At 35.6% G+C, this 16,236-nt stretch overlaps 1 protein-coding gene across 1 annotated transcript; it reads left to right on the forward strand.

Annotated features, from left to right (window-relative positions):
* Window positions 1-1,197: 1,197 nt before the first annotated feature.
* On the forward strand, window positions 1,198-11,701 carry LOC115958924. Its single transcript, XM_031077193.1, has 2 exons — window positions 1,198-1,340; window positions 9,511-11,701. Exon 2 carries the CDS (start codon window positions 9,541-9,543, stop codon window positions 11,443-11,445), a length of 1,905 nt encoding a protein of 634 aa, XP_030933053.1. The 5' UTR covers window positions 1,198-1,340; window positions 9,511-9,540; the 3' UTR covers window positions 11,446-11,701.
* The last annotated feature ends 4,535 nt before the right edge of the window (window positions 11,702-16,236 follow it).

Below are 16,236 nucleotides of genomic sequence, written 5' to 3' on the forward strand. Positions count from 1 at the left end.
TCAGTTTAGTGTAGATAGTGTAAGCCGTCATAAACATCAACTGCGGAGTTTGGCGGTATGTTTAGACCCCATTGTCCTACATGATTTAAGTGGAAACTTAATAATGTGTATATAAGCTTTTAAGTTCTCTCCCCTTACAAGCTAATACCAATGGTGAGTTTTACCTATAGGTTTGTATCAAAGTTTTATAATTGAGATATACCCATATCCCTAGTTTCTTCCTAGTAGATACTTACAAATTTGACAACACAATATATTCCAAGCCACTCGAATTCTAATTTAAAATTCTCCCACAAAACACATTTATGACTTCGTGGACTGCCTTAAAATTTTCTTCTTCACTGAAAAGGAATAAGGGATGGCTTAGTGACTTTAGCTTTGATCACCAACTTAAACAATTGCTCTTCAGATTTACTTGTTGCCTACTTAAATGATTCGCTCGAGCGAATATTGGTTTCACTCGACCAAAACTGATCTTTTTCTTCAATTTCTTCCCCACCTTCACAATCTTACATAACTTTCATACAATGATTAAAATACTAAAACCGTCTCCACCATTCATCAAAAAGCAAATTAACAGACGATATATGCGAATTTTCACTTTAAACATTTAGGCCTAAAGGCTTCTTAGACTGTTCATGGGGCCTTATCTAACCAGCTGTACTAGTGAACAGCTCTTGTGCAAATGAAAGGCAGGAGTGTGGAATAAGCCTTCTTCAATATATCCATTCCTTCAAAAGTACTTTTGTATATACGACTAAGATGCCCAAATATATACTATTTAATCCAAAATGATAGTCCTATGTAGCTAATAGCGGCATGCATGTTGTCCACAAAAAAAGGAAGCAGGAGGGTCCAGGGAGGCAGGACAAAGCAAAACAAAACAACTATTATAACCAAAAAAAAATGTAAGCAAAGCATAACCAGAAGGTAAGTATCAGAAATTATTAATTTCTCCGTACACATGAAATGAAAGCATAACCATGCAGGTAAGTAATGGATAATTTTAACAAGAAAAAAATGTTTTATCTGCTTGTACAGCCCGTCAAAGTCATAAAGAACTCCTTCCAAAGCAAGCAAAGGTGTTTAACACTGTAGAAATGCATTTATACTTTTCCTCTCATGATTAAATTCACCTTTTCTTTTTTCTATACAAGTCTCTAAGCATTGGAAGTGAAGGAGAAACTATCAGTTTTTTGTTACTTCTATTCAAAATCCATAAGTCCTTTCAAAATTGCTTGTCTCCATTATAACATTTTTTTTCATTGTAGCTCTTCTAGTAGGCTCTTAACGACAACAAATTCAGTGTAGCTGGGGCAGGGACTAAACTATATATTCAGGTTTGCTTACTGATTTTGACTTGAAATTATCATCATCATAATTGTAAAGTTTCTGTGATATTTAGTGCTTGTTTTTTTAACACCATCTTTGTGTGTTCACATATATTTGACATTATGTCTGGAAGCTTTATCATGTTTTAAACTATTAGCTTACATTTACATAGCCGTACAAATCTAGGAAGTAACAATTAAAAAGCACTTCAGAGACCAGTGGCCATTCAAATTTTTTTATCTGGAAGAAAAAAAATTATACCCTTGCATTTTGTCTCAATTTGTGGCCTTGAAATAGACTAACTATAGGAAAGGATTGAAAAATCTGCAGCGCCTTGATGAAGGCTAAAGTTGGCCTTGCAAAGATTTAGTACTGATTATTGAGCATGATTAGTATTTCTAGTTCCATATGCGAGTTACTCTAACACTCAACACTTGCAGTTTTTGAACCATGGAAATTAGATTATAATTGAATCTTTGTATTCAGTTTCCTTTTGATAATGCGCTTTCAAATTACACATTTTTAAAGTACAGCTTCCTTAAAAAAAAAAAAAATTGGGTACGACTCCAAACAATTTCATTCTCATTAAAGAGGGTGACGTGTCATAAAATTTTGAACTATAAAGTATTAACTTATTGATCAATTTAAGCACAGTTATGTAAGTGAGAGATTGTGATAAGTTAGTGCCTCATCAAACTTACTGGGCCACACTTTTTTATATATACTAATTATATTTGTTGGGGGGATATAAAATTGGAAAGCCCATGTCAATGTCTGTGCTAGGCCCAAGGCCCGATCCAAGGAAGGCCCACCCCTTGGCCATGGGAAGGATCCTCCTCGGCCATGGGAGGGACCCTCCTCGGCCATAAATGTAGGCGAGGGCAAAGGGAGCAACTCGGCCCTGGTGATGACATTCTGGATCCTTTCACCGAATAGGAAAAGTACTAAAACGACAAAGAACAAGGGAATGGCTGCCATTACTGTAATTAAGTACTCTGCACCTGACAGAGCCATATTTTTCAGTTTTTACAACCACCCCCAATCACTTTAGGTATGGGCTGATGGGACAAGTACCAGCCCTATAAAGTTGAACCTACACGTGGACATTGGGGGAAGGGAAAAAGTTAGTATAAAAGGAGGAAGAAGCAGTCCAGAAAAGGGACTGGGATCAGGTCCAAGAACCAGAGCCACCCAAGCTGTGCCGAGGAGAAAGTCTTTTTGGATAAGCTCAATTCACCTTTGTGTGATCATCATGAACACCATGACTAACGACTGTCCGTTCACCAAAGCCTAGCCTTTTAGCCCACTCTCTACAAATTCATTGAATTGGGCCCGCTGGTCCGAGATCCCACTTGCCGTGTGGTATTGGGCTAAAAAATGAGACCCTACAATTAGCGCCGTCTGTGGGAAGGCTCGTGTGTTGGCGCAGGCGGTGGTTAGTCATGGTAGGATCAAGCCCTTGTCAACAAGGATCCCTCGAAAGAAATAATTTTGGCAGTGGTGCAAGCTATGCGAAAGCCTCTCCATCATTTCCAGCAGCACGCGGTTGTTGCTCTAACTCAGCTCCCACTCAGCGCTACACTTCGAAGTGCCAGTGGCACGGGCAGTTCTAGGGGCTTCTAACATCAAGTCTATGCCCCGCACATTTGCCAAGAGGCTAATCCTCGCGGGTCCAGTAGCCCCAAGGTCTTGCATGGTCCTCAGACTCAAACTTGTGGGGAAACTAGCTACTTCAAGAAGAAAGTGCTAGACAGAATCAAGGTCTTGCATGGTCCTCGAACTCAAACCTATGGGGAAACTAGTCGCCAGAAAATATAAGTGTTGGACAAAACCAAGATCTTGCATGGTCCTCGGACTCAAACCTATGGGGAAACCAGCTACTTCAAGAAGAAAGTGCTAGACAGAACCAAGATCTTGCATGGTCCTCGGACTCAAACCTATGGCGAAACTAGTCACTAGAAAATATAAGTGTTTGACAGAACCAAGGTCTTGCATGGTCCTCGGACTCAAACCTATGGGGAAACCAGCTACTTCAAGAAGAAAGTGCTAGACAGAACCAAGGTCTTGTATGGTCCTTGGACTCAAACCTATGGGGAAACTAGTCACTAGAAAATATAAGTGTTGGACAGAACCAAGGTCTTGCATGGTCCTCGGACTCAAACCTATGGGGAAACTAGTTACTTCAAGAAGAAAGTGCTAGATAGAACCAAGGTCTTACATGGTCCTCAGACTCAAACCTATGGGGAAACTAGTCGCTAGAAAATATAAGTGTTAGACAGAACCAAGGTCTTGCATGGTCATCGGACTCAAACCTATAGGGAAACCAGCTACTTCAAGAAGAAAGTGCTAAACAGAACTAAGGTTTTGCATAGTCCTCGGACTCAAACCTATGGGGAAACTAGTCACTAGAAAATACAAGTGTTGGACAGAACCAAGGTCTTGTATGGTCCTCGGACTCAAACCTACGGGAAACTAACTACATCAAGAAAGGCTTAAGTCCTAGACGAATGGAAATCCTACGCGGTCCTCAGACCCCCAGCTCTAAGGAAACTAACACAACCAAGTGTTTAGACTTGGTACAGTCACGCCTCGGTCCTCGGACCGGATGCCCAAAACAAGTTAAGGCTATGAATATCATCTGAAACGTGGCAAAGCACCCTAGTGCTCGGCGACCCCCTCGGACAGTTCATTTTAGGTTACACGTCCTAGGGTGATCACCCCATACGCAATACAGAACATTCAGTTGTTATCCCGGTTAGTCTCATATGGTTAACCTACTTGAAATCGGCATTGTTATGCCCGTCGGTTTTGATAAGTTCAAAGTGATAACTCTTTGCTAACAAGTGCATCGACCCTAAGTATTGTTCAAAAGAAAAGGACACCAGCACATCCATTCACAAAATAATTATTACAGAAAAGAAAGAACATGCAATATGGGATAAAGTCATCTTGTATCAGACAAAGAAGTAGTACAGCATACAAAAAAGGGGCTTAGACAAGCCTATACCAGAAGCTAACTACAGAAAAAAAAAAAAAAAAAAAAAAAAAAAAAAAAAAAAAAAAAAAAAAGGATACACGGGAAGAATAGATCCTTCAATTTTGCTCTAGCAGCGACTAAGCAAGTCTAGATGGCACTAGTGATGGAAAAGAGGAAGAAGTGGGGATGCCAAATCCCCATACCAGCTTTAACCGTAATCGAGCAAGTATCGTATTAGCAACATTCGAGTGGGAACGGATGGTACTGGCGATGAGAAATCTCAGTGCTATCGCACCAAAAATCTGATGCGACCTCCACCTGCTTCGGATTTTGGCTGAAGGAAGAAGAGGCTCCTTTCTTGCCTTATTGAGGAGAAGAAATGCCTTAAGTCTTTGTCTCCCTTGCCTTGACCGGGCCATTTTGGATCTCGAAGATACCTAAAACTTCTGAAGAGGGTGTGGTCCCTTCACCCTCATTCTGGCCTTGACCATGTCACCCCCTAAGTCTTAGTCACCCTAGTAATGGGGACTTTGGGCACAATTGGAGGGTTAGAAATTCGAAAAGCTTAAAGGGTCTGCAAATAAAGGAAATGACCCCCCATCGTGCTTCTTATATGGGGGGTAAGCCTAGTGGCATTTAATCTATACAAATCTCCAAGAAAAACTACAAACGAGATAAGTCCCGCTCAACTCCCAAAGCAGTCTTCAGCCGTTAGATTTGCGTCACCTCATAAAAAGACCTTAATGAAGGCGCGCCTCGTTTACCGAAACGTCAGGAACGCGGCATGGGCAAACTAAAAGAATGTCTCACAATTAGGAACGTGCCCCTGGCAAACGAAGAGGCTCCGGCATTGATGAAAGACAAGACTTGACAAGCCATGACATAGGCCCGACGACACCAAAACCCTCATCTCCGTCCGAGGAGCCGAATAGCAGGATTTTGAGGGGTTATTGTGGGGGGGGTATAAAACCGGGAAGCCCATGTCAATGTCTGTGCTGGGCCCAAGGCCTGATTCGAGGAAGGCCCACCCTTTGGCCATGGGAAGGATCCTCCTCGGCCATGGGAGGGACCCTCCTCAGCCATAAATGTAGCCGAGGGCAAAGGGAGCAACTCGGCCCTGGTGATGACATTCCGGATCCTTTCGCCGAACAGGAAAAGTACTAAAACAACAAAGAACAAGGGAAAGGCTGTCATTACTGCAATTAAGTACTCTACACCTAATAGAGCCATGTTTTTCAGCTTTTACAACCAATAGAGCCATGCTTTTCAGCTTTTACAACCATCCCCAACCACTTTGGATATGGGCTGAGGGGACAAGTACCAGCCCTATAAAGCTAAACCTACACGTGGACGTTGGGGGGAGGGAAAAAGCTAGTATAAAAGAAGGAAGAAGCAGTCCAGAAAAGGGACTGGGACCAGGTCCAAGAACCGGAGCCACCCAGGCCGTGCCGAGGAGAAAGTCTTCTTGGATAAGCTCAGTTCACCTCTGTGTGATCATCATGAACACCATGACTAACAACTGTCCGTTCACCAAGGCCCAACCTTTTAGCCCACTCTCTACAAATTCATTGTATTGGGCCCGCTGGTCCAAGATCCCACTCGCCGTGTGGTATTGGGCTGAAAAACGAGACCCTACAATATTATTTATGAATTTAATTCATTCAAAAAATAAATCTATGAGGATATATAATTTTTAAATTTCACTTTACTTAATACCTTATTTTATTTGGGAGATAGAAAAGTGAAGGGATAGAAAATATTGTATAAATTTATTATCATGCTCCTATTTTATAACTTTTTTTATAAATATTTTATAAAGGAAAAAAAAAGTATTGTTGAAATAAAAAATATATACAAAATAAAATAATAATAAAAAACCCAAACGTTCAATAATGAAGGAGAAAAAAAGAAAGAAAAAGAATTACAGTACTTTAGTTTAGGGGATGGGAGAAGGGGTAGATGGGTAAATTTTATCCAACCTCTTCTCCACCCATTTTCACTCCAATTTAGTGAGGCTAAAAAGTGATGGGCTTGGGCAGAAAACAGTTGGACCCTATCATTTTCTTCCTCTCAAATCACTCCAACCAAACACCTCTCCCACCCAACATCTCTCATATTTTTCTCTCCTCCATTTTTCCATCCCCAAATTTTCACCCCAACCAAATGAACCCTAAATAGTATTGCACATACGAACAAAAAATAATATTTAATTTATAGTTTTCACATGATTGTCTATCTTGCAAAAAGATACTCCACCTATTAAATGGTTTAAATTAAACCATGGTTTTAAAAAATTGGAATGATCAAAGAACTAGAAAATGGACCAATTTTCAATTTTTGCTAGTTTTTATGGTTTTTGTCAGACTAGTTTAGGATCTAGTTCCCGGTTGAATTGGTTGGTCTAGTCCGATTTTAAAACAGTGGTTTAAAAAATAACAATAATTTGGATCTTTTTCACTTAAAGATCTAGTTTTACATACGATCATATAACCAAAGTAATTTTTTTTTGTTTAGTTTTATTTTAATCATTTATTGTTTAATTTCAATGATATTTATGGAATTTTTTTCTAATATTTACATAAAAAAATTAATTAAAATAAGCATCACATAGTACTGTTAATTACTTAGAAAATCACACCTAACTCTAGCCCTTGATATTGTCAACGAAACGTTGTTTAAAGGTTTTTATACACTAATCGATAATTCGTACAATGCATAAAAAAGTTTAACATGATATTACTTTTTTATCTTTTATATAAACTTATGTCCAATATGAAATTTGATAATTAAGATAGATATTAATCAATAAGTCTAAAGGCACAAAACATTATTCACACAAATTTCACAATTATATAAGGTCTAAAGTTATTAATGGTAGGTAATAAAGTAGTGTCAATGGTGGACCTATATAAAAATTAATTATATTTTTCAGCTCAACCGTTGAGAAATTTGTTTTGAAAATTATTGTGCTTATAGCATTACTTAGTTATTAATAGATATTAGACACTTATTATGATTCTTTTTGTATAAAGAATTTGTGGAGACCATTTTTGCCTCAGCTCGGCCAATAGCTTGCTTGTAACCGATTTTGGCTCAGAATCCCACATCGAAAGAAAACCCCCCCACTTGCTGCCTTATAAGCTGTGAAGCCAAGGGAGTAGTGTACCACCAAGAATCTGATCAGAGGCTTGGTGGTACACTACTCCCTTGGCTTCACAGCTTATAAGGCAGCAAGTGGGGGGGTTTTCTTTCGATGTGGGATTCTGAGCCAAAATCGGTTACAAGCAAGCTATTGGCCGAGCTGAGGCAAAAATGGTCTCCACAGAATTATATATTCAAAAAAATATAATTTACCAAGATTTTAATGAAGACTCTAAATATAAAGTAGAATTTGAATTCAATTAAAGGTCTGGCCTAGATTAATTGAAAGCCCTCTAAAGTAAATATTATGAGGACATGAAGCATAGAAGCATTTAATCCATACACGAAGCTCAACATTTAGTACTAAACAACCCAATATAATAAAATTCTTAAACTAAGTTAGAGATGTTTACATTTTATGAACATATCTAATGTAATAGTTTAGTAGAATGTGACAAAATAAAACGAAAAAAAATTTAGTTTTCATATAAGAGCCACATAATTTGCTAAATGATAATTGATAAAAAATTATTTAAAAAAAAAAAAACCATTAGGATTCACAAATTTACAAAAGTATACAGATTATATAGTGCATAATTTATGAACATCCGTGATAGTGTAGTAAAATGTGACAAAATAAAAATGAACTAGTGTTCATAGGATGCCCATGGGTGATACACAATTATCATTTTTTTTTTTTTTGTTGAGAAAGATGCATTTGGATTCACATATATACAAAAAGATGCATAGCATTATTATCATTTGTGGGTTTTAATTATAACTCAATTAGTAAAATCTTTAATTATCATCATGGGGTATATACCATAGATTGAAATTATATCGCATTTATATATATTAAAAATATATATTATCATTTCTATAAGAGTCACAAATATCATTAAATTATATTATAAATTTTTTGACCATCAAACTTGAATAAAGTTGTTCATAATATAAGTTTTAATCGTTTGTTCATAATGATGCCATTTATTAGGTGGAGGAGTATCCCCTTGTATTTCTAATATTCTTTTGACTGATGTACTCTCTTTTTTTTTTTTTGGATGGGGAAGTACTCATTATTTAAGCATAGTTAATATATTACAAACTTTACGGCATAACTCTTATAAATGGATGTATCAGTTTTTAAACACAAGATATTAAAGTAATTGTTTTTAATTAAAAAAAAAAACATAAAAGTAATTAAAATATTTATTAAGTTGTTAATACGGTACCAATTACATTCACTTTATATGGTTTTATATATATATATATATATATATATATAAAGTGTCCTAGATTTAGCATTTTCCTTCAAAATATTAAAAGAGCAAGTCATCAACTTATTAATTAATAGTTTCTCAAAAAAAAAAAAAAAAAACTCATTAGTTAATCTCTCGATCGACCACCTAATTTAGAATATATATATATATATATATATATATTTTGAGAATGTGCTTCCTCTTTTTCTATCTGTGGGGCCAAAGTAGCTAGGTTATTTTTTGTTTTTTAAATTATCGTTGCCTTAATTCCCTTATCTCTTTAGCAATGGATCGTAATGATTATTATCAGAGATGGTCTTGGAAAAAATTTTCCAAATTATTTCCCTCTTTTAGCTGGTCAAAAAGGAGTTTTGTAACTAATCATTTTATATATTTCATAGTCTAGCTAAGAGGATGATGGTGGCCAGTTCACAATGGAATGGCCTAAAAAAAATTAATAATAAACACTCACAATGGAATGATACGTTAAGATTAATTGCAATTCTTTGATATAATCGATTTATAAGCTGGGTCGATCATATATACTGATAAAGCTATTACAAATTTTATTTTATAATTCTTATAAATTGATGAGTTATTATTTATAAAAAAGTAACTTAAGAATTTGTTTATATACAATTAAATTGACATCAATCACTTTTATTGTTGAAAGTCTTCGATAATATAGTTTAATTTGTAATAATTTTTGCATTTCCTACACTTATATAGGTTTTGTTTTAAAATTAAGAACTTTGCCAAAAGTTTTAATTAGTGATTAAATTTTATCTTTCTTTCTTGCAGAGTTTCTATTATTTGTCAAAAGGAGAGATCATGGCACTGGGCGAAGATGATCTTTTTAGCTGGTTGGACTTATGGGGTGACTGGAACATCGAAATGGTAATACTAGTGAGCCTTGCCTTGCAAATCTTCCTCACTCTCTTCGGCAGCCGCAGAAAATACATTACCGGCTTTTGGATAAGATTCACACTATGGTCATCTTACTTGATGTCCAATATAATTGCAAAGGTTGTCATAGGCAAGCTCACTGGCTTAGATACTAAGGGCCTTCCTCACCGTGAACTGAAAGGGTTATTGGCACCACTTCTCTTTGTGCAAATTGGAAACCCAGATAGCATAACTGCTTACTCAATAGAAGATAATCGTTTGGGATTGAGGCAATTACTTAGCCTACTCTTCCAAGTTGGTGTGGTAATTTGGATCCTTGTTCGCTTCTGGAATAGTTCCTCTCCTTTCTCATTTCTTTTCGTGCCAATGTTTGTGGCCGGCGTAATTAAGTATGGAGAGACAGTATGGGCTCTAAAGACAGCACTCACTGGTGAATCTGGCATAACCATTTCAGAAATTGATCAAGAAGAAAATGTTCCTGCTTTATTACGACAATTACCAGAGAGCGTTCCTGGTGTGGAATTGATCTTAAAGGCATATTATCGGTTTAGCTGCTTGAAGCCTCATCTTGAGAATTGGCTCTACAAGCCCTTATATGAGTCTCTTCAATGGATGTCCATTGATGCATATTCAGCTGAGGATATCTTCAGAATTACAGATTCTGAACTTGGCTTCATGTATGATGTGCTCTATACGAAGGCACCTATTATATACACATGGCAAGGCTGTATTCTTCGTATCATCAGTTTCCTAAGTTTAGTTTCAGCATTATGTGTATTTGCAATATTTTCTAACACAGCCTCCGATAAAATTTCACGTAAAGATCTTGTATTTACCTATCTGATGCTGATTGGAGCAATTATACTAGAGCTTTATCAGATCATACTACTACCTTTCACAGAGTGGGCAATTCTCAAAATGATGAGGTACCATAACATGCCTCTGGTGATGAAATGCTTGCGAGCTCTTGGCCCAAAGTCAAGTAAGTGGAAAAGATGGTCCAATTCGATGGGACAATTCAATCTGTTGAGCTTTTGCCTTCACGACAAGCAGTTGAAATATAGTAGGATCATCAAGTTTCGTGGCATCGACATGGAGCTCAGAAAGACCGGGAATAGGACACGCGTGGAATTCCCTAAAGAATTGAAAGAACTGATTGTGCATGAAATGAAAGAGGTGGACACTGCAAGAAATTCAAAGCCTATCATACACAGAGGTCAATGGGCTCTTGAAAGGTATGGATGCCTCAACAATGAATTCCAATGGAGTGTCAAGAGAGATTTCGATAAGAGCATTATCATATGGCACATTGCAACAAGCATTTGCTATCATTCAGATGTTCAAAATAGCAGTGCAAACTCTCAAATTGAAATGGGCAAGTTGTTGTCAAACTACATGATGTATGTTCTAGCAATGCGCCCTCACATGTTTTGCACCACCACAGCAAATATCATATTCCAACATACCTACACTAAACTCATGATACTTTTAAGAACTAGACCATCCTTAGTAAAAGATGAAGGAGAAGCCTGTAAGATTTTTAGGATGGAAGAACTTCCCAAAGAATCAGACTCGGATAAAGGAAGGGAAACCATGGTCACATCTGATTGGCATGTGCTAAAAGATTCACAAAGACTCGCCTTGAGTTTGATGAGCAGGGAGAACAAATGGAACATCATATGCAGCGTGTGGGTGGAGATGTTGTGCTATGCGGCAAGTAACTGTCCAGTGGATTACCATGCTGAACAACTAAGGCGAGGTGGGGGTCTGATAACTCATGTTTGGCTTCTCCTAGCTCACAAAACAGATAAGTTCTATACGAGTGATTAACTATTTGTATGCTGTAATTGTATTTTAGCAATCAAATCTTGCACACACAAATTGAAAGCTTTGACTCAATTGGCTCCAATAAAATCCTATCAAAAATAGGATAAGAATAGCTTTCTTTTGGGGCCACACCAAGCCAATTGAGGAAGGATTAATGCTGAGGATTTTATTGGATTTGATTTCTGGTTTTATTTTTTAATTTAATGTAATTGATTAAATTATTTCTTTCCTTATTTGTTGTAACTCTAAAAACCCTTCTTAAAGGCTCTAGAAAATAATTGTGATATGTTGAATTTGATGAATAATATTAAATTGAGACTTTTTCTCTTGCTTGATGTGTTAATGATTCCAAGCAATCTTTGGTTGTGAAACATGTTCAGAGAAGTTTTAAGTGGTGAAAGTGAAACTATATTTGTAATCAATGTTTATTGTATCCCATTTAAGTAGTGGTTGTCACACGTAAATGGGAAAAATAAAAAATAAAAAGCATGACAAATAAGCTCTTTATTAAATTTAGGATGTTTCTTTTAAGAACATCAAGAAATGCTAACCAATTAAACTATAAGCATGTAATAAGGCTCTTAGCTCTTTTCTAGATTATGGAGCCTCTCCTCAACTAATTAAGCTATCTCTTTTATTAATAGGTAGTGCAAGATTTCTAATAAGTTCTTATTTAAGGAATATATAAATTGGAAGAATTACTTGCAAATTCACTTTGGAAACCTTGTAATATTAACAAACAAATCTATAATGAACCGTGTATAGCCTCTTTTTAAAAAGGGAACCTAATAACTTCCATTGACAAAAGAAATATTACTATTGGAATGGCTTGAATTGTCACTAAGACATTAGCCAACAAACCCTTAAATGGCTTGCATGCACATGTCAGAAAGTTTGGATGATATTCAACCAAATATCATGCATGAAGAAATACAACAAGCTTGTATTTAAATGTTGTCTTGCATGAATTGTCAAAAAGGTAAGGAACAATACCTGACATGCAAACCAAATTTATGCTTTCTGCTTGTAGCCGAAATGAATGACTCCATTGGCAATAAATGTTGGCCATCTTCTTTTGGCATGATAAGTTTCATGTGCTGAAACTATTAATATTTCAGCTGGATCTTTAGCTATAAATAGAGATGAAGCAAGAGAGGGTTTCTACGAGAGATATCAAAGAGCTTCTTCTAGTGAAGCAATAGTTTTTAGTCTGTTAGATTTTTCTTGGCATTCAATGAGCCAAGGAGGCTTTTAAGCTTAAAAATATTATTGGAGAATTCCTGAAAGCTGTTCTTGTTCAGCATCACATCCCTTGTTTCACTAAAAAATTTTCACATTAAAAAAAAAAAAAAAAAAAAAAAAAAAAAGAGTCTAACCCGAGACCTGAAAAACCGACCCGATTTTCCTGGTCGGGTTGGGTTTCAGACAGCCAAACCTGATTTCTATTGGGTTGGGTTTTGGGTCACAGTAAACCCGACCCGACACAACCCAATATCACTCCTAATTAGGAGGACACCACCAGTCTAATCCTTGTAAGCAAATTTGTAACTTCATTCATGGCATATAAAATTTATGTCATGGGTCATGTTGGTGTCTTTGGAAAATGATTTATCTTCCGCAGCCCAAAAGGCAGAAGACAAGGATTGGACAAGTTGGTGCTTTGCGACCTAGCCTCAAATCGTGTCACAATGGTTGGTCTTACTCTTCCCAAGCTCAGTAAAATCAATAGGTATGGATCAATGTCGTATTCCCAATATTACAATTGTTGGCTTCTGGTGTACCTGGAAGCCCAAACTCTCTTTGAAGATATTCAGCTAATGCCGAGGGAGATAGTTGATTTTTTAGGCCAAAGAGGTGGCGCCGTAGTATATATTATACTAGAATACTGCACTAATTCTGAGCTGGAGTCTAATAATTCCCCTGGGCCTCCTACGTTTTACGGAGGACTTTTATTAAGCTCTAAATCAAAGAGAGATTGACAGAGTGATTTTAATAACGATAAAAGAAGAAGACTCTAATTTCTACAGTGAAATTAAACTTTCTCTATACCCCGTTTTTACATTTTTTTTTTCCCTGTTGATTGATAGATTACTGTGAGACGAAAAAAAAGTGCATGTACAGAACGTTAATACATGAGGTTAATTTTCAACCAATTTTCCCTTCACTCCTGGACATATTATGGTTAGTGATCTAAACCGATTATAACCTCATGTAAATTAACCTTGGATTATTCTATGGTTAGCACGCCTAAGGTTAATCTAGTGTTCTTTTAGTATATAAACCCTACATTTGGTTTATTATAACACAAGAGTTTACTATTGTGGATATAGGCAATTAGGTTAAATCACATAAACATTCGAGTTTACTTTCTCTTTCATACTTCTACTCATCACTCAATCATTTAACATCTCTAACATGGTATGAGAGCCAACCTCCTACAACATGACGCGTGTGTTTTTAGCATAGGTGGTCCAAACTAATTGTAGGTTCATGTATTTGTAAAAAAGCAAATTTACTTTGGATTAGTCTATGGAATTTGCTTAAGGTTAGTCTGGATATTGCCTAGTATATATGTAAGTCTTACATTGAATTCAATGTAACACAAGAGTTTAATAGTAAATATGTACCCATCAACTTTTACGTTTGTTCTCTCTTTTATGCTTTCACTCGTCACTCAATCATCCAACAACTTTGATACTCAATTTAAAATAAAAAATTAACGGCTATGAAATTTAATTAGAATATAACAATTTCTCAACAAAAATTCTTTCAAATCATTCGCTCAAAGAATCATTCACATTTGATTATAAAATATTTATAGATCAAAAGAAGAAGATTAGAAATTTGGTCTAGCAATATTTATATGCATTGTCATCTATGTTAGATTCTTTTTGGAAGAAAACAAAATCTAGGTTAGATTTGGCCAAAATGGGCTTTTGCCCTTTCTTATTAAAAAATCCAGCAAAATGCCTCACGTTTGAAACTATTTAGGGAAATGTCCATATTTCGAAACTCGATTTTCTAAAAATCGAGTTTCAAATGTAAAACTCAATTTTTGGAATATCGAGTTATAGCGAATGTGGACTTAGAAAAAAAAAACGTTTTTTGGAACTCGAGTACCATGTGAAGTTCATGGAACTCGAGTTCCCAAAAAAAAAAATTTTTTTTTTTTTTTAATTTTCAATTCGTTATAACTCGACTGTCTAAAAATCGAGTTTTAAATTGAAACTCGATTTTTAGAAAATCAAGTTTCATAACAGAAGTATTTTCCTAATTAGTTTCAAACGTGGAGCATTTTGCTGGATTTTTTAAAAAGTAAGGGCAAAGGCCCATTTTCTCCGGTTAGATTCATTAAAAAGCTTTCAGACATTCGGTGGAAATATTAATTAAACAAACAGAACTTCTCATTTCATGTGGACTAATTAAACTAATTAAAAAGCTAATTCGTATCACTTTTGCATGTATAGTAGTACAATTATATAAAACTACAAGTGGTTGGGAATATTAAAACCTTCCTCAATACTCCTAGACACTCCTTCAAAACTTTATTCCCAAAATACTCAAAATTTATGTGTATCAAAAGAGAGGTACACACAAGTAAGGCAGAATAAAGCGAAAAGAAATATAAAAAAGTATGGCACCATAGATGGAAACATACCAAAACACTGTTACAAGGTAAGCATCCCAAACTCAATAGAAATATGACCATATAACCAGATAAGCAAGGGATCATTAAGGATCATCTAGTTAATTAATAGGTATCTGCTTAGCTTAACAAAGAAAAAACAAACCCATCAAAATTTCGTAGTTTCTATATCAAGCATTGGAGCTGAAGAAGAAACTTCCAAACAATCATCTTCCAGGTCCACCAACTTTTAACAGAAAACCCATGCACTAAAAAGAGTCCATTTGAAAGTTCTCATCAACTTTTTGTACCTCAATTCTTCCATTTCTGTTTTGAGCTGGTTGCAACAGTGTGACCACTTCTGCCTTGCGGGAATTAACTCGGCCGATAAGGTTTGTGCAATTAATTTTTTTTTTTTTTGGATGAATTTGTACAGATATAGTTTTAACTAGTTCTTCTTTCTGTTACTATTGTTAGCATCATTTTTCACTTGAACAGATTTGTAGGCCTTGTTCAGTTGATCATAGACCTAATTTAGTCCATCATTTACCATTTACGTGTAGATATTGCATGCGCATTTACCATTTACGTGTTGAAATTGCATGCGCATTTGACTCATGCTGAGGGTGCCTTTTATTTTTCTAATTTTAAGATAGTCCACATTAATTAGGTGACTGTAATTTTGTAAAAAGAGAGTAAAACACAAATATTTATCTGGAAGGAATAATTAACATATGAATGCAAATTTTATGTCTTACTTTTTTGTATTAATTCACTTTATGCTCAATCAATTATAACTTGACGTGTGTATGATTTTTTTTTTTTTTAATTTTTGATTATTTCATAAAGAAAGTAAATGAAATAGATTACAATTTGTGATTAGTGGAGTATAGAGTGAAACATAATTTTTTTTTAGAGAAAGTAAAACACAAAAAGTGAGATAGAAGATTTATATTCTTCTAAATATTTTTTACCCCAATAGCTTGAAAGTTAAAACTATCATTTTTTTGAAGTTCTACGTCACCAATGAATACAAAAAGGTCTAAGAAAGAAAATTAAGTTGGAAGTTTACAATATAATTTAGTTAACATTTGGGGATAGGGGTTATAATTTTTGTAGTTTTTCACTCTTGCTCCGATTTTAAGGTAGCCACGAATGTAGATGATGGT

The sequence above is a fragment of the Quercus lobata genome, chromosome 2 (assembly GCF_001633185.2).
Source record: "Quercus lobata isolate SW786 chromosome 2, ValleyOak3.0 Primary Assembly, whole genome shotgun sequence".
Taxonomy (NCBI): domain Eukaryota; kingdom Viridiplantae; phylum Streptophyta; class Magnoliopsida; order Fagales; family Fagaceae; genus Quercus; species Quercus lobata.